This window comes from Oncorhynchus gorbuscha, linkage group LG04 (genome assembly GCF_021184085.1).
Source record: "Oncorhynchus gorbuscha isolate QuinsamMale2020 ecotype Even-year linkage group LG04, OgorEven_v1.0, whole genome shotgun sequence".
Taxonomy (NCBI): Eukaryota; Metazoa; Chordata; class Actinopteri; order Salmoniformes; family Salmonidae; genus Oncorhynchus; species Oncorhynchus gorbuscha.
In genome coordinates this window covers 54,503,929-54,523,770 of record NC_060176.1, presented here as the reverse complement: position 1 = coordinate 54,523,770, position 19,842 = coordinate 54,503,929, and the positions used below count along the sequence as shown (strand labels likewise).

General features: G+C 40.3%; 1 protein-coding gene across 2 annotated transcripts; it reads right to left on the bottom strand.

Moving 5' to 3' along the window:
- Positions 1–721: 721 nt before the first annotated feature.
- Positions 722–19,320, bottom strand: LOC124033305 (group 3 secretory phospholipase A2-like). Of its 2 annotated transcripts, none has more exons than XM_046345294.1 (7): positions 18,667–19,320; positions 14,583–14,643; positions 10,168–10,302; positions 7,676–8,643; positions 5,480–5,609; positions 2,210–2,329; positions 722–1,992 (listed from the first exon to the last, which is right to left on the bottom strand). In XM_046345294.1, the coding sequence occupies exons 1-7, from the start codon at positions 19,184–19,186 to the stop codon at positions 1,827–1,829; spliced, it is 2,100 nt and encodes a 699-aa protein (XP_046201250.1). In that variant the 5' UTR covers positions 19,187–19,320; the 3' UTR covers positions 722–1,826. The 2 variants fall into 2 exon arrangements, with proteins under 2 accessions (XP_046201250.1, XP_046201249.1); XM_046345293.1 differs by having other exon boundaries at positions 724–1,992; positions 14,583–14,715; positions 18,667–19,319.
- Between the last annotated feature and the right edge of the window lie 522 nt (positions 19,321–19,842).

Genomic DNA, 19,842 nt, shown 5'->3' with positions numbered 1-19,842 from the left:
CATAACTGCACCACATATCACACTTTCACAAAATGCATGAAGACATGGCTAAAGGTCAATCAGATTTGTGAACATAATCCCTGTTCCATGTTTTCTGTAGCTTTGAGGTGTGGAAACACTGTTGCTTTTATGAATTTTGTTTTGCTGCTCTTTGTTCTATGTTGCTCTGTCTGTATGCTATGTCTTGCTTGTCCTGTTGCTCTGTGTGTGCTCACTGCTCAATGATTGTCTATATTGTAATTGTTTTTAATAACCTCCCCAGGGACTGCGGTTGAAAATTAGCTGGCTGGCTAAAACCGGCCGGCACTTTTACAGAAACGTTGATTAATGTGCACTGTCCCTCTAAAGAATAAAATCAACTCAACTCTGGAGAGACCTGAAAATAGCTGTGCAGCGACCCTTCCCATTTAACCTGACAGAGCTTGAAAGAATCTACAGAGAAGAATGGGAGAAACTCCCTAAATACAGGTGTGCCAAGCTTGTAGCGTCATACCGAAGAACTTGAGGCTGTAATCCCTGTCAAGGGTGCTTCAACAACCTGAGAACAGGGAACAATCCCGGCTTTCAACCTTCCCACTGTTTCTAGCATTTGCCTGTCTCCCCACATTTAATTTCTGTAGAAATAAAGTGTCAAACCACCTAAACATTTTTTTTTTAGATTATCATTCTTTAAAATTGATCCCCCAAAAATCTCAAAGTAACAGTGTCGTCAAATTGAGTGTTCATTTAATGTTCAAAATACCCTGAATACACCTGACCAGTGTCATATGCCTAAGCCATGTGAAAATATGTAGAATTGCAGGAAATTAGCTTTAAAACAGTACAATTGTACATATAGGGGTTGTGCCAGGGGGCAAAGAAATTCACATAACAAATCTCACTCCAAGCTTTTTTCAAAAGTTGGCAGCCCTGTTAAAGCTAGTAGTGGCTAACCAGGGATGGGATGTCAAAGTGTCTTTGATTGGATAGTAGCAGGAGCTCTATGTTTATGACAGTTTACAATGGAACACATGAAAAAAATGCATGTACTTTCAGAATTGATTGGCAAGTTACTCATAGGTGGGCTGCGAGCAACTAGTAGCTCACGATGTACCTGTTGGAGACCCCTGGCCGACAAACATACTTCCTAGTAATGCCGAGGTTGTATTAGGGTTTGTTTAATACTCATGTTTTAATTTGTTTTCTTAAGTATTACTGTACTTTTTCTGATTGTAGTGACAAGGTAGGTAAATGATGATCATCATGACACAATATTACAATTTCAAGCCTTTAGCTAAGAAGTGAAAATCCCACACTGTTTACTTCAACATGATCAATTCACGACATACTAAAACTAAGAAAAATAACAAATGAGTGTGTGAATGTCAATTACCTTACTGTTAGAGGTAGAAGGGTGCCACCTCTTGAGCAATTTTAGAAATGCTATTGACTAAAAAAAATACTGCACCTTAAGGGAATCTTGTAATGTGAGACAATGACGTAACAGACTGGTAATATTCAAGGGTTTTAATCTAGAAGTACAAAGACTCAATATAAATATATTAAATTGTTGTCAGAGATCATAGTACCCTCAGCAGGAGAATTCTGTACAACTCTAGTTGTGGATCATTATTTACAGTTGAGGTCAATGATTTGGGGAAAAGTTGGAAGGTATAAGGAACTCCCTCCTATACTGAACAGCAGCAAATCAAGTCCTTCTGCCACATTTATCATCTTAAGGCTTAAAAATCTTTTAAAAACACAATAGAGGGTGATGTTGGACAGATGCATTGCATTCCCATTCTAGTAACCGGTACTTAAGGGTGCTGATGTTTGGGAATCATCAGTCAAGGCTTCTTGGACTCAATGATCCTCAGACATCGCTTGTAGAGGCGAATAGGAGTCCCTCTTTTTGAGTCTTTACTTGTGCTCTGAGCATTAAGTCTTCCTCTTTCCTCCATGCTTTTAAGGACTTGAATTAGGTCAGTGGCTTGGGAAAATCCAGCAGTACAGCTACAGCAAGAGAGCAAAGAAAAATATATAAATACTTGAATCGACAGGCATATGCACAGTTATTGTGCATATGGATTATTGTTATTAGATTGACAGTAGGTAAGACACTGACACATTGCATGTAATGTAACAATGAACAATTAGCCTTGTGAAGAGATCCATTGAAAAGGTTGTGGCTCATTGCAAATCTATCAGCCTTTGAATTTGAGCCACCAACCTTTTCCCTCCATGACAGTCTTGCACACTCGGCACGTTGAAGCAGGATAGAGATACAAAGTCCTGCAGGAGGGATTGGAGTATTGTAGTCTTCTCCAAGAGTCTGATCTGATCAGCCAGCCTGAAATGTGATGGGAAAAGATAGAGGGACAGAGGAGACCAGCGCTCCAGGGAGAGAGCCAGTGGATGAGGAGAAAAGGTTAAGAGATAGACAAACACTATCAGAAAGGAAATATGTGAGACTGTGTGTGTGTGTGTGTGCGCGCGCGCATATGTAACATGTGCGTCCATCTTGCGTAGTTATCTAACCCAGCAGGCCCTAACCCTCTAACCCTTAGTTATTTAAGGCAGCTGCAAAAATACTTTAACACATTCCATTTGAGTTACAAAGTGCTCAGGATACATTGTACCAGTGGAGGCTCCTCAGAGGAGGAAGGGGAGGACCATCCTCCTCAGTGAATTCCATAAAAATAGAAATAGTAAAACATACAAGTTATGCTTTTTAGATAAAACTATACTAAATATATTCATGTCACCAAATAATTGATTAAAAACACACTGTTTTGCAATGAAGGTCTACATTAGCCTTAACAGCACTGTAGGGTAGCACCATGGTGTAGCCGGAGGACAGCTAACTTCCGTCCTCTAGGTACATTGTAGGGCTGTCCCCTACAACAACAAACATCTTGGTGACCAAAAGTTGTCTGTTCTTTCGATTGGTTGACTCTTTTTTTTACGTGTATTTTTCCATATATAGACCTACCCTGTGTTTTAAACAAATCAACTATATGCTTGTCTGATGCTGTCTGATGAAATAAAGACACAAATGACTCAAGAGGGAGCAGAGATCAAGATCATCAGAAAAGAAAAAGCTGACCAGATCAACCTCCTCCCGCTCCTACTGGCTTTCGCAGGTTCTGCCATTACTCTCCTGAAGTTGCCAGTAATAGGCTACACTAGGAGTCTGCAACTATTTTCATGTGAAATGCAAATTTGTCTTACAATTTCTACCGATCAGCATGTCAGTTATGGTTTTCATATGAACATTTTCGTGTTATAGTTTCATTTAGTTGATAAATAATGTCTTTGTATCTCAAATTCATTGGGATGTGGTTAATCAAAATTCTATCCAACTAAATTAAAATGATACAAACCTACATAAAGCCATCAAATAAAAACATTGCAGGCTGCAGGTAGAAAATGTCCTAATAAAAATAGATCTTCTATAAATCACATAGGCCAATATTAGCCTGTCTGCAACAAACTTTAAACATTGTATCAAACTATCAATTTGGGTCCAACCCGAAGCTCACACTAGCAGACTTGTAACATAAAATATTCTGGGCACCCAGTTTCCCCACAGCATTAAGCTCGGGAAAGACTCATCAGGTCGACCTATTTTATGACTGTTTCCACTGGATCCGAGCATAACATTTCCCCTTTCACGCGGACTGGTTATCGAAAGGGATATTTTTCAAATACTTTGAGGAACTATTGTCATTTTCAATGTGTGTGTAAAAAACCCGACTTTGTTTGCTTGCTGTTTGAGGTGAAGAAAACATTACTTTGAGAAGCTCCACAGCTCATTAGAGGTGGTGCGTTAAGCCAATCAGAAATACTATTTGATCCCCAAATCGGTACATTTATATGCCTATAGGCCTACTTCTATGCGTTATCAGTGCGCGTCCTTGCTCAACATTGACAGTAGCGCTCCAAACAAAAGACAATGAGTAAATTGACAAAACTTGTAAATGGAATGAAACTTGTTTCCCACAAGTGTAGCATAGGTTGTGCGCTCTGCAAACAACTTGTCCACTCTGACAATGAGAACAGTAAAAGACTGGAATAATAATATGTTGAATGCATTAACAGAAATGAACATAACCAAACAAACATTGCAGATTAGAAATTATAGGAACTAACAGTAAATGTAGGCTACTACTGGTGATATGCGTCATGGGGAATTGATAGACAATAAAAATCAAGCCAAACAATTCACACAATGAAGTTATGAAACAATGATTTTGCGCATTCTGGAGAGCGAAGGACATTGTGCATTTTAGCCACTCTGACCTTTTAAAACTGTGCCACCTTCACTTAGCTAGTGAATACAACTTGCTAGTTTAGCCTATTCAAACACCTGGCTCAAACAGAGAGGGATGCAATGTTAGCTAGCTAGGTATGTCTATCCAACACTGGAACTCTTCCAAGTCAAGATACATTTTTGGTTTTATTAATTTATTGTCACCGTGGCCCACCAGTGTAGCTGCTAAACTGCTTGCTGACTGTACTGTTCTGCATGAATGTAGGGGCTTTACTAACACGTTAGTTATAGGAGCTATGTTGACTAGGATTGACGTTAGCTAATATGGTGACAACGATGTAGGCTGTGTGTAGCAGTTAGCGGTTATGATATCACGGTTTGGGTTCTAAAGGTTTTTTCACCTTTTTAAAATGGTTTTATTTTACCTTTATTTTACTAGGCAAGTCAGTTAAGAACAAATTCTTATTTTCAATGATGGCCTAGGAACAGTGGGTTCAGGGGCAGAATGACAGCCTGTTCAGGGGCAGAATGACAAATTTGTACCATGTCAGCTCGGGGATTCAAACTTGCAACCTTTCGGTTACTAGTCCAATGCTCTAACCACTAGGCTACCCTGCCTGGTCACAGACAGCTGATGTGTTGTGCACTGAAGTCCACAAGTGAAGGGAAAAGGTGAGAAGAGGAGAGCGCGTAGATTCAAAAAGGAATTATACAATTAGCAAAATTATCAATCTGTTTGTATGTGGCTGCTATGAAAGTGAACGGTTAGCGTGTGATCAGGTGTGTATTTATTCCACCCATTCGGTTGAAAAAAAATGTTCTTAAAACGGAAGCAAACGGAACGGGGATAAACATAACTGAATTTGTCCAATAGAAACTTTAGTTTGCAACTGTTAGACTAATGATTACACCCTAGATCAGCCAGATGCAGGTAAGAGTGTGCCAGGCAGTATTTAATGTGTCAATGTCTGTCACCTTGATGACTCAAATGTTTCTCACCATGTGCACCTACGTTGAAAACTTTCATTCATAGGCTAGGTTGTAGCAACCTCATTATAGGTATAGTTTTAAAAAATTGCATCATGTAGTAGCCTAAACCTATCGATGTTACATTGAGCTGGGTGAATGGGATATGATTGACAGTCATCCAATATGCTGTAATAGAAATAAGGCCATGCTCATAAAAAATAAGCATCACTGCATTGTACTGTATGGATACTTTCTCACCTGTGGGTGCAATCACAGTGGTACACAGTTTTTGATCCCATGTTGTGGAGATCATATCTCTTCACTAAAGGGGGAATTTTGTGTTTACATTCATCCAAATGCTTGAGAGTGCCACAAAGAAGCATATTATCTGTAACACAGAGAACAAAACAGAACATAATGAAGCTAGCTGAGTCATGACATGCAGTAAGTTAGTGTCCTTTGTAATTATTGGGACAGTGAGGCATTTTTCTTCTTTTGACTACATCAAGCTTGTGACTCTACAAATGTGTTGGATGCATTTTCTGTTTGTTTTGGTTATGTTTCAGATAAGATTTTGCCCAAGATAAATGAATGGTAAATAATGCATTGTGTCATTCTGAAGTCACTTTTATTGTAAGTAAGAATAGAATATGTTTTCCAACACTTCTACATTAATGTGGGTGCTACCATGATTACAGATAATCCTAAATTAAATCATGAACAATGAGTGAGAAAGTTAGATCCACAAATATCATACCCACCCCCCTTTAAAAATAATGCTACCCTCCCCCGTTATTGTAATGGTGAGAGGTTGGAATGTCTTGGGGGTATGATATTTGTGCATCTGTAACTCACTCAACATTATTCATGATTCATTCAGGATTATCTTTAATCATGGTAGCATCCTAATTACTGTTGAAGTGTTTAGAAACATATACTATTCTTATTTACAATAAGTGACACAAAAATGACACTACATTTTTCCATTAATTTCTATTGGGCACAAAACAATCTGAAACAACCAAAACAAACAGAAAATACATCTAACACATTTATAGATTCACAAACTTGATGTAGTCATTGCGCACTATGAATATGGAACCAAATTCTTAACTTTTGACTACTTTAATACACACGTGAATTTGTCCCAATACTTTTGGTCCCCTAAAATGGGGTAACTATGTATAAAAGTGCTGTAATTTCTAATTAAAGCTGACAGTCTACACTTTAACCGCTCTTGGGTAGGGGGCAGTATTTTCATGTCCGGATGTAAAGCATGCTGAAAGTAAACTGCCTGTTACTCAGGCCCAGAAGCTATGATATGCATATAATAGGTAGATTTGGATAGAAAACACTCTAAGGTTTCTAAAATAGTTAAAATAATGTCTGTGATTATAACAGAACTGATATGGCAGGCGCAACCCAGAGGACAAACCATCCCCCCCAAAAAAACAATTCAGCCTACCACTATTTTCAATGGCTTTCACTTTTATTATAAGTTGAAGTCCTCCCAGATTGCAGTTCCTAGGGCTTCCACTAGATGTCAACAGTCTTTAGAAAGAGTTTCAGCCTGGTTTTTGGAAAAATGAGCCAGAAATTGTTGTTTTTCTAGGTGGCTCCCCTTTTGGCTGTAGTGGTACGAAGCGTGTGAATGAGAGATCAAATTTAAGACGGAGAATCGTCATCTATTATTTACATATTAGGGTACCGAAGGTTTGGTTATAAACGTTGTTTGACTTGTTAGGAAAAGTTCATTAGTAACTTTTGGGATGCATTTTGATGGAGGGAAACTGGGTGGATTATTGACTGAAGCGCGCCAGCTAAACTGAGTTTTTATGGATATAAAGAAGGACATTATCGAACAAAAGGACCATTTGTGATGTAACTGGGACATTTGAGTGCCAGCAGAATAAGATCATCAAAAGGTAAAGCATTTTTTTATATCACTATTTCTGACTTTGTGTCGCACCTGCCTGGTTGAAATATGTTTTTCATGCTTTTGTATGCAGGGCGCTGTCCTCAGATAATCGCATGGTGTGCTTTCTCCGTAAAGCTTTTTGAAATCTAACACAGCGGATGGATTAACAAGAAGTTAAGCTTTATTTTGATGTATTACAGTTGTGATGTTATGAAAGTTAAATATTTATAATTCGTTTGAATTTTGGGCTCTGCAATTTCACCAGATGTTGGCCAGGTGGGACGCAACCGTCCCACCTGCCCATAAGAAGTTAACCTCACAGTTATTAGATCATTTCTTATACAAAGTGCTGGAGTACTGAGCCAAAATAAAAAATACATGCTTCACTGTCCCAATAATTACAAAGGGTTCTCATTGTATATCTAGAATGGCATCATCAAGCTTTTCCTAAAAAGTAAAATTAAAGCTTGGGGTAGTTGCAGGCTGGCCAGTTACCAGACTGATAGTGGGCTCATGGAGAAACACAAAACTACTACCTGTTGTCATAGATGGTGCACTCTCAGTAGGGGTTTGTATTAGAGGTGTGGTCCTTAGCTTTGAGGAGGCGGTCCTCTTAGTAATTGTGTTCTTCCAAAGGGTAGATGAGGTCATCACAGTTGCAGATGTTGTTCTCTTATTTGAGGGCATTGTTCTCTGAGTTTGAGATATTCTCCTCTGGGTTGGTGATGCAGTCTTGTTTGCTGAGGATATGGTCGTTGGTGTTTTAGTTATCTGTTCCAAACAGGCTTTGCCTCGTTCCCCCCTCCAGCGGCGAGGCTGAAAGGTATCTCCTCTTGGAGGGCCACAACGGTGAAGTTTCCTAAGGACTTTTGGGAGTTTGGGACTTTTGGGTATAAAAGTTGTGGTTGTTAAAGTTGTTGTCTGTGGATGAGGTGAAGGCTTTGGTGTTGATGTTGTCCTCTGTCGTGACCGTGTTTTTTTCTTTGTTGTAGCTTGATTTTGAGGTGAGATCGTTTTTTCAGTTCTTGATCCAGTCTTTTGTGTAGCAGTTTTCATTTTTACCTGTGATGTGGTTGTAATAATTTTCAAAGCAGCTCTCTGAGTTGTGGGTGTGGTTTTCTGTTTTTGTGATGCACTCCTCTGTATCAGGGATGCAGTTGTCTGTATTAAGGGCGTGCTGGTCTGTGTTTGACTTGTGGTTGTTTGAGTTGTGAATGTTTTCTTGCCCCTGCTGCATCCTTTCCTGTGCTTGATCTGAAAGGTGTCTCCTCTGGGAGGACCTCTTGGAACACAGTCCTGTGAGGGGGAAAATAGCTTGGGGCGGTTCCCTTTGGGGATTAACCTGGTTGGGCTAGACAAGGGTCTCACTGTAACCAGGTTTTCCCCGGTGCTTGCTGAGGTTTGGGGGTCACTGCTGCCACTATGTTTACTTGCCGTGCGGTTGATGGTGTAATCTTTGGGATTTTTGAAGACTGCATATGGGGCCACCTTGGCCACCTTGCACCTGCACAGAGCAAAAATGTACTTATTACAGGCCAAACATGCCAAGAGAGAATCCTTTCATAAAGTCATAGGCAGTGTTGAGGTCGTTACTTAAAATATGTAAAGTATTACGTCCATCAACAGTAACATATTACTTTACTTATCACTCCCTGGGAAAAGTAACCACTTACACTACTATATTACTTTTGTGTTACACCCCAAAATATTGTGCGCTCTCACTCAATGTAAATGTTATGTTACTTAGGCCTATACACTAACAAGTAACCTAATAATGACAGACACAGAATCTACAACATACCAAGCTACAATCTTGTTCACCTCTCCCTGGGCTAGAGCCTGTCATCCTGAACGATTATAATCAAGCCTGGGTTGTTTGGAGGGGGTAGGCCTACATAGTCATCTTCAGCAGCAGTGATCAGGCCTTGGGGGTTTTCCGCTATGAGTTTTGTCTTGGCGTGTTGCTTTTGCAGGTGCTTCAAGAGATTGGAAGTTGTGTTTCTAGCAGTGAAGTGTTTTCTCATGCCTGGGCACAGTTTATGTTTTAAGGTTATATTCTTGTAATTTTGTCCTCACACCACATCAAAGTTTACTTTAGTTTAGTTGCACAAATAGAAAGACAGTTTGTTTTTTACTATTACAAACTGTGTGTGGGAGGAGGGAAAAAGGCCACAAGTAATGGGAGTACTTCCCCACTGAAACTCAACGTTTTAGATGCTTCTGCCATTTTTCATTGCCCTCACTAGAGCAGTTTGTAGTAGTGCGTTCGTAAACAGGAACTTGGTGCGAGGACGTCAGGCTTAGGAAGAAAACAATACTGGGAGGGGGGGGGTAAAAATGGTGCCAACAGAGAGGGAATAATAATCACAAATATTTATTTGGATCCATAACTGTAATGGGAAGGGTAACAAAAGTAACAACAACCTATCTTTGATCAGCAACTATAGTATTATTACTTAAAATTGGAACAGTATTTTATTATATTACTTGTTACCACAAAATAATATTATTATAATGCTTTACTTTATAACGCATTACCCACAACGCTGGCCATAGGTCTCTCTGTATTTTTCACAACATTTTTCTAATTTTGTATACATTAGCTTACTGGTTGTATTATTTGTAATTTCAGAGTCACTGTATATTTCATATGGGGGGGGGGCATACAGTAATTACATTATCTAATACAATCTAAAAAGTTTCCCTGCGTATTTTGAATACAGGGAATTACTTTTAATGTTCAATGTTTTGCTGGGATGGACCAGGGCAATGTGGTGTTGTCTGGAGGAAGAGTGAGGGGGCTGGATATCAGGCAAGTTATTACAAGCATCTCAGTTAAAACTGTAGAGTTTCTGCAGCAGTTTCAATTGCCCATCATATGATCCTTATTCAATTTTTTGATGGAACAATAGCATGTCCCATATTACTATCCTTATCACAGTATTATAGAACAAAGTCCATGTACTGTAAAGACTTGATCAGGACAATATCGCTTACACACAAATTATTTCTGACAGACAGTACTCACATTCCCCACCAGTTAAGCTCAGTACATTGACTCTTGGGAGTGAACTCAAAGCAGGGCATCTTGAGGAGATTGAAGAAGCTGAAGCCCACCATATTGGAGATGGTATCATTTACACGCTGGAGGCACTGGCGAAACCTGATGACAACAGAAAAAAGGGTAGGTATTGCCAAGACCGTGGCATTAAAGGGAAATTTCTAAAATGTTGAACTTCATATCCAGCCCCACCCCAACATATGTGAAAATGGTGTTTCTTTGTGTTGTAGTAAAATTAAAATAGAGGAATATAAGTGTTTCCAATGACAATCAATTAGTAGGCAATGCATACGCACAATTGCATAAAATGACATGATACACACCGATGATGTCATTGGAAACAGTTATCTCCATCCATCTTTTACTACAAAACATAGAAACGCGCTATTTTAACATATGTTGAAGTTGGGGTGCTGCTCAAAATAATGAATGAAGTTTAACATGATAGAAACGTCCCTTTAAGTCGTCAGTTTTCCTAAGCTTACCATTGCTGTTTTAAGCTCAAACAACAAATCAGGGATCTCTCACCCAAGGAATAGTTCAAATAGGTTGGCAAACTTGGCATGTTGTCAGCCAGAGCAAATCACACTGTGTTGTAAAACACTTATTATTGAATAGTTGATGTTTCCCATCATTTCTTTAATGCCAGTGTGTCCAACAGAGCCACATATCGTTGTTGCTTGGTATTCACAGGGAGAAGTGACAAGTCAAAACATGACATTTTACAGGAAGATTTAAATTGCTTACGAGGAACATGAAGTGACGTGCTATATGCGGGTAGGGAATGTTGATTCATAACTAGGGAACAGGCAGGGCTCGGGTATCACTCAATTGATCACTAACATTTTGAAGCCGAGCCATGGACGTGCTCTGCTTTAGAGCCCTTCACAGGCGTGGAGTTTAAGCCTGAGCCCGACCCATGTCCGCGACGTTCAGGCACCTTACTGTGGAATGAATCATGTGTATGACCTTGTCAGTTAAACCTGGGAGGAGAACGAGACTGCATCGTCTGTCTGGCATTCAAGCATAAAGGAAATTAATCCGAATATAAGCGTACTACACAAACATCGGTCTTGTGTTCTGTGGGAACTCAGAGCTAGGAGTTGACACCTCACTTAGATCTCCAAGGTGTCTGATTAGGAGTCCTGAAAGAGACGGGCAATTATTGCTCACCCTAAAAAGGTTCTAAATAGAACCTTCTAGAGTTCTTTGGTTTATTACCTAAGGGGAACCCTTTTTGGTGCTAGGTAGAACCCTTTGCAGAAGGTTACCTAGAACATTCTATGTATGGTTCTTCATAGAACCTCCTGTAAATGGTCCTACCTAGAACCCTCTGACAGGTTCAACAAAGAATGCTTTTATCTCTTAAGGTTTTTTTCCTAGAACCCTATATGAATGGTTCCACCAACCTTAGCCTTTAAAATGGTACTTTTTATAACAATACATAAATCATAAGGTCTTTCTTTGAGGGCCTAGTTAGACCCTAACAGGAAACACCTGGTTTACAGGCCAAATCAAATTTTATTTGTCACATGCGCCGAATACAACAGGTGTATTTCACCTTATCGTGAAATGCTTACTTACAAGCCCTTAACCAACAATGCAGTTCAAGAAATGGAGTTAAGAATATTTATTTTAAAAAAAATGTTTTTAAATAAAAGTACAAATTCAAATAAAATGTATCACAATAATATTACATAACAATAACGAGCATATATACAGGGGGTACTGGTACTGAGTCAATGTGCAGGGGTACAGGTTAGTGGAGGTAATTTGTACTTGATGGTAGGGGTAAAGTGACTATGCATAGATAATAATAAACAGTGAGTAGCAGCAGGTGGGGGAGGGTCAATGTAAATAGTCCGGTGGCCATTTGATTAATTGTTCAGCAGTCTTATGGCTTGTGGGTAAAAGCTCTTTAAAGAGCCTAGACTTGGCGCGCCGGGACTGCTTGCTGTGCGGAAGCAGAGAGAACAGTCTATGACTTGGATGACTGGAGTCTTCGACACCGCCTAGTATATAGGTCCTGGATGGCAGGAAGCTTGGCCCCAGTGATACACACTACTCTCTGTAATGCCTTGCAGTTGGATGCCAAGCAGTTGCCAAAACAGGCGGTGATGCAATTGGTCAGGATGCTCTCCATGGTGCAGCTGTGTAACTTTGAAGATCTGGGGACCCATGCCAAATCTTTTCAGTCTCCTGAGGGGGTCTTGGTGTGTTTGGACCGTGATAGTTTGTTGGTGATGTGGACACCAAGGAACTTGACACTCTCGACCCGCTCCACTACAGCCCCGTCGATGTTAATGGGGGGCCTATTTGTCTCTCCTTTTCCTGTAGTCCATGACCATCTCCTTTGTCTTGCTCACATTGAGGGAGAGACTGTTATCCTGGCACCACACTGTCAGGTCTCTGACCTCCTCCCTATAGGTTGTCTCATCGTTGTCGGTGATCAGGCCTACCACTGTTGTGTCGTCAGCAAACATAATGGTGTTGGAGTCGTGCTTGGCCACGCAGTCGTGGTTGAACAGGGAGTACAGGAGTGGACTAAGCATGCACCCCTGAGGGGCTCCGGTTTTGAGGTTTAGCATAGTAGATGTGTTGTTGCCTACCTTTACCACCTGGTGGCTGCCCGTCAGGAAGTCCAGGATCCAGTTGCAGAAGAAGGTGTTTAGTCCCATGGTCCTTAACTTATTGATGAACTTGGTGGGCACTATGCTGTTGAACGCTGAGCTGTAGTCAATGAACAACATTCTCACATAGGTGTTCCTTTTGTCTCAGAGGGAAAGGGCAATGTGGAGTGTGATTGAGATTGCGTCATCTGTGGATCTGTTGGGGCGGTATGTGAATTGGAGTGGGTCTTGAGTTTCCGGGATGATGGTGTTGATGTGAGCCATGACCAACCTTTCAAAGCACTTCATGACTACCGACGTGAGTGCTACGGGACGGTAGTCATTTAGGCAGGTTACCTTGACATTCTTGGGCACAGGGACCATGGTGGTCTACTTGAAACATGTAGGTATTACAGACTGTCAGGGAGAGGTTGAAAATGTCAGTGAAGACACTTGCCAGTTGGTCCATGCATGCCCTCTCCTTTTCCGTGATAATGCTTCTGGCCCCACGGCCTTGTGAATGTTGACCTGTTTTAAAAGGTCTTGCTCACATCGGCTACACAAAGCGGGATCACACAGTCCAGCTGGTGCTCTCGTGCATGCTTCAGTGTTGCTTGCCTCGAAGCGACCATAAAAAGGCATTTAGCTCGCCTAGTTGGCTCGCGTCACTGGGCAGCTTGCGGCTGGGTTTCCCTTTGTAGTCCGTAATAGTTTGCAAGCCCTGCCACATCCGACGAGTGTCAGAGCCGGTGTAGTATGATTCAATCTTAGTCCTGTATTGACACTTTGCCTGTTTGATGGTTCATCTGAGGGCATAGCGGGATTTCTTATAAGCGTCTGGATTAGTGTTTGGCTCCTTGAAAGCAGCAGCTCTAGCTTTTAGCTCAGTGCGGATGTTGCCTGTAACCCATGGCTTCTGGTTGGGATATGTTCGTACAGTCACTGTGGGGACTACGTCTTTTTTATGGGGGAGTGCGACTTTCTTTTCATTCACCTTATTTTATTGGTGCATGCATTGTGGTTATCCAAATTGGGGTGCCATTTAACAATGCACTATGCAGAAATCACACCTCCATTTCCTTGTTGCAAAACACAACTTGCTTTATGTGACAAAACAAGCAAGCATAGGGTAGAGAATCATTGTTCCAGCTAAACTGTGTTCCATCTAAACTGCTGTGAAATATATTTTCCATAACCCAAAATATTGTATTGTCAGCTGTTTGAAGCAGGTGTGCAAAACCGTAAGTAATAGATACAAAAGAACTTCAGAACGGTAAGCATAGAAATAGCCCACATAGAACAGATATAGAGCTTCTTAGACTTGCTTTCAATTAGAATGAGAGATCTATAACTCACATTTCAATTTGAATTTGATTGGGTTGCCCAAAAAGTTACATATTGCAGCTTTAAGCCGATAGCATATTTACAGTTTTACTGAGTGGGAAAAAAACATAGATCTTTATCCTGACTCTCAAGTTAGACTACAATTTGTACTCTAAAGCACTGAATCAAATGATCTGATATAGTATCATTGGTACAATGGCACACTCTACCCGACATTCCAGAAAAGAAAAACACCTATCAGTTAGCAGATGAGCCATGCACCATAGCCCTGAAAAATAAAGGTCAGCATAATGAAACATCTTTATTGTCTTTATTGAACATTATTGAGTTATAGCTCTAAGGTGTTCCCCTTCAGGGGACTGGAATGTATGTCTGTGTCATACCTGGAATGTGATGGATGCTGCCCAGGGGCTACACATTGAGGCTCACCTTTTGTCACAGTCACAGTGTGAGATGGTGAAGAAGTTGGGATTGAAAACACCATAGTTCACTGTGAAGGAGGGGATAGTGTTACTGCAGTGGTCATGCTCACGGCAGCACCCGTCTGCTCGCTCAAACATTCCTACAACAAGAAACAAACAGTGGAGAGACTAAATAAGTCTCACAGATCATTCAATACACATTTAATGTGTAATGACACATTGCAACTAGAGGTCGACCGATTATGATTTTTCAACGCCGATACAGATTATTGGAGGACCAAAAAAAAGCAGAAACTGAATATCCGGCTGATATACAGTGGGGCAAAAAAGTATTTAGTCAGCTAACAATTGTGCAAGTTCTCCCACTTAAAAAGAAGAGTGAGGCCTTTTCATCATAGGTACACTTCAACTATGACAGACAAAATGAGAATTTAAAAAATCCAGAAAATCACATTGTAGGATTTTTTATGAATTTATTTGCAAATTATGGTGGAAAATAAGTATTTGGTCACCTACAAACAAGCAAGATTTCTGGCTCTCACAGACCTGTAACTTCTTCTTTAAGAGGCTCCTCTGTCCTCCACTCGTTACCTGTATTAATGGCACCTGTTTGAACTTGTTATCAGTATAAAAGACACCTGTCCACAACCTCAAACAGTCACACTCCAAACTCCACTATGGCCAAGACCAAAGAGCTGTCAAAGGACACCAGAAACAAAATTGTAGACCTGCACCAGGCTGGGAAGATTGAATCTGCAATAGGTAAGCAGCTTGGTTTGAAGAAATCAACTGTGGGAGCAATTATTAGGAAATGGAAGACATACAAGACCACTGATAATCTCCCTCGATCTGGGGCTCCATGCAAGATCTCACCCCATAGGGTCAATATGAAAACAAGAACGGTGAGCAAAAATCCCAGAACCACACGGGGGGACCTAGTGAATGACCTGCAGAGAGCTGGGACCAAAGTAACAAAGCCTACCATCAGTAACACACTACGCCGCCAGGGACTCAAATCCTGCAGTGCCAGACGTGTTCCCCTGCTTAAGCCAGTACATGTCCAGGCCCGTCTGAAGTTTGCTAGAGAGCATTTGGATGATCCAGAAGAAGATTGGGAGAATGTCATATGGTCAGATGAAACCTAAATATAACTTTTTGGTAAAAACTCAACTCGTCGTGTTTGGAGGACAAAGAATGCTGAGTTGCATCCAAAGAACACCATACCTACTGTGAAGCATGGGCGTGGAAACATCATACTTTAGGGCTGTTTTTCTGCAAAGGGACCAGGACGACTGATCCGTGTAAAGGAAAGAACGAATGGGGCCATGTATCATGAGATTTTGAGTGAAAACCTCCTTCCATCAGCAAGGGCATTGAAGATGAAACGTGCCTGGGTCTTTCAGCATGACAATGATCCCAAACACACCGCCCGGGCAACGAAGGAGTGGCTTCGTAAGAAGCATTTCAAGGTCCTGGAGTGGCCTAGCCAGTCTCCAGATCTCAACCCCATAGAAAATCTTTGGAGGGAGTTGAAAGTCCGTGTTGCCCAGCAACAGCCCCAAAACATCACTGCTCTAGAGGAGATCTGCATGGAGGAATGGGCCAAAATACCAGCAACAGTGTGTGAAAACCTTGAAGATTACAGAAAACGTTTGACCTCTGTCATTGCCTACAAAGGGTACATAACAAAGTATTGAGATAAACTTTTGTTATTGACCAAATACTTATTCTCCAACATAATTTGCAAATAAATTCATTAAAAATCCTACAATGTGATTTTCTGGATTTATTTTCCTTATTTTGTCTGTCACAATTGAAGTGTACCTATGATGAAAATTACAGGCCTCTCTCATCTTTTTAAGTTGGAGAACTTGCACAATTGGTGGCTGACTAAATACTTTTTTGCCCCACTGTACATTTATGTTTGTATATGTAATAAAAACAATTACAACAATACTGAATGAACAATGAACACTTATTGCAACTTAATATAATACATAAAATCTATTTAGTCTCAAAGAAATAATGAAACATGTTAAATTTGGTTTATATAATGCAAAGTGTTGGAGAAGGAAGTAAAAGCGCAATATGTGCCATGTAAAAAAGCTAACGTTTAAGTTCTTTGCTCAGAACATGAGAACATATGAAAGCTGGTGGTTCAGTATTCCCAGTTAAGAAGTTTTAGCTTGTAGTTATTATAGGAATTATGACGCGTCGACTATTTCTCTCTATACCATTTGTATTTCATATACCTTTGACTATTGGACGTTCTAATAGGCACTTAGTATTGCCAGCCTAATCTCAGGAGTTGATAGGCTTGAAGTCATAAACAGTGCTGTGAAGCAAGCATTGCTAAGAAGAGCTACTGGCAAACGCCGTAAAGTTTGAATGAATGCTTAAGAGCCTCCTGCCGCCTACCACTGCTTAGTCAGACTGCTCTATCAAATCATAGACTTAATTATAATATAAATAACACAGAAATATGAGCCGTTGGTCATTAATATGGTCAAATCCGGAAACTATAATTTCGAAAACAAAACGTTTATTCTTTCAGTGGAACCGTTCCGTATTTTATCAAACGGGCAGCAACCTAAATATTGCTGTTACATTGCAGAATCTTCAATGTTATGTCATAAATATGTAAAATTCTGGCAAATTAGTTCGCAATGAGCCAGGCAGCCCAAAATATTGCATATGCCCCAACTCTGCTTGCACTGAACGCAAGAGAAGTGACACAATTTCCCTTGTTAATATTGCCTGCTAACAATTTCTTTAAACTAAATATGCAGGTTTAAAAAAATATACTTCTGTGTATTTATTTTAAGAAAGGTATTGATGTTTATGGTTAGGTACATTACATTCGTGCAACGATTGTGCTTTTTTTCACGAATGCGCTTTTGTTAAATCCTCCCCCGTTTGGCAAAGTAGGCTGTGATTCGATGATAAATTAAAAGTCACCGCATTGATTATATGCAACGCAGGACCAGCTAGTTAACCTAGTAATATCATCAACCATGTGTAGTTAACTAGTGATTATTTTTATAAGATAAGTTTAATGCTCGCTGGCAACTTAACTTGGCTCCTTGCTGCACTCGCGTAACAGGTGGTCAGCCTGCCACACAGATTACTCGTGGAATGCAATGTAATTGGCGTCCAAAAATGACAATTACCGATTGTTATGAAAACTTGAAATCGTCCCTAATGAATCGTCCTTGTCAATTAATCGGTTCGATCTCTAATGGCTACAGTGGGTGGTCAGTAGTAGCACCAAGCACTAATGTTCTAGATCAATAAGTAAGATGTGATATAGTACTTGCTGGAAAAGAAGTAGGCCTACATTACACACATGGCAACTCTAAGGAGTTGTCCTGATCAAATAGGCTACAGACAAATAGGGATAAGGAATGATAAAGTGAAGAGTGCATACATGCAAACTATAAATGAATGAGAGAAAAAGAAAGATTAAGGTTAAAGAAAGATATGGAATTGAGAATTAAGTTAAAAGCAAAGCACTCAAATTTCATTCAAGTCTGGGCAACTTCAACTCATAAATCTTTAAGGTGCCCAATTTGAGGCTAAATATTTTTTTTGTTATTAACTCTGTCCCCTGTGTGTGACTGTCCCATATGTTGTCCAGAAACAGCTATACTTGTGGCTCTTGTTTTCACTATACATTACATTATGAAGCAGCCCAAATATGTTTAAGAACAGAAGGCTTTCCCAACTTTGAAAAACTTTGATACAACATGCCAAGGTATTGTAATGAAACAGCAGGGCGCAGGTCTCGAACCCTCGACCTTCTAGCCTGAGGTCCGGCGCGCTGTCGACTGTGCCGCAAAAGCATGCTCGTGCGGCAGAGTCGATTCCGCGCTTGTAAACCCAGGGTCGTTACAGTATATACTATTATGTGATATTTTATACAGAGTATAATATTCACTCTTTTCACTAATAAAAAGTGTTGGTGTGAATTACAGAATTACAAATGTATAAATACATTTATACTGTAAATAGCCTACTGTATTTTGAGTCTATTGGACACATCTATCTGCTGGTGATCAGCATGCGTGAAGTGTAAATATTATTCTACTCACCTAACTGCTTGTAGTCAATCGCTTTGCTTCCAGTGCCACACCAAAGTGTCCCAGGAAATACCCACGCGCGTTTCCTACGGGATTTTGCACCCGAAATATGTTGTTGCTCCAATGGGTAATTTTTCGTCTGTTTGATAAATCCATCGACAGGACTCAGTGGGCACAGGTTGTCTGTACTCAACAACGCCCTGATATTGAAGAGGGATAATTCCACGAGGCTCTCCGGGCGCGTTTGGCGGCAACGAAACAGGTAACTGGCAGTGGCTACAGGGTCGTTGTTAATTGAGCATTTTACAAGCTGATTCTCTGACCATTCGCTCACATATAACATCAATGTATGAGTCCCGACCATATTTCGGAGGAAGCTTAGGCGCGTGTGTCCTAGTCCAGTCAAACTCGTCCTGTGGCAGAAGTTGGCGTTTTGCGCGTCGGTCCCGGCTGACATCTTCACATCATGTGCACTTAGCAAACTGAGCAATGACAAGCACAGAACAAATTGCAGTAAACGTTTGTTTATCATATCAAAAATAGACTAAATGATATTAATACATAAATTAAAAGAGTAACAGCCGTCTCAATAGAGCTCTCCAGTTTGTAGTCCTAAAAACCGGAAATTAGTTGCCTCTAGTTCGTTCAGTCCGCCACAGTGGACGCGTCATAATGAGGCTCAACACCTCATTGGTAGGGGACACTGGCTTCCAAGGCTACATCAGGACAGAGTTTATGAAATTCCTTGAATTCAATGATACAGTAGATTTCTCCTACAGCCTATGGGAGGCGTCTAAGGTGATATTGATGAGTAAAATTATGTATTTTCTTCAACCTTCAAAAAGCTAGTGACCAAATGTTTAGAACTTGAGAAGAAAATAGAAGGTCTAGAACAATCACAGATGGCCATAGCTGAAAATCTAACACAGCTAAATGAGGCGAAGAGAGTACTAGATGGATTGCTGAGAGAGAACGTAGAAAGAAACCTATGATTATTCACACAGATACTATGATCATGGGAGTAGAGCCAGTTGACTTTTGGCATTTCAACTCAGGAAACAGTCTGGATTGACAATTGTACAGAAAATTAAAAGCACTAATTAAGACAAACCCTTTCTGTACAAACCAAAATAAATATCTGATGCCTTTGCTAAGTTCTGTAAGATATTGTACTCTAACACAGACATG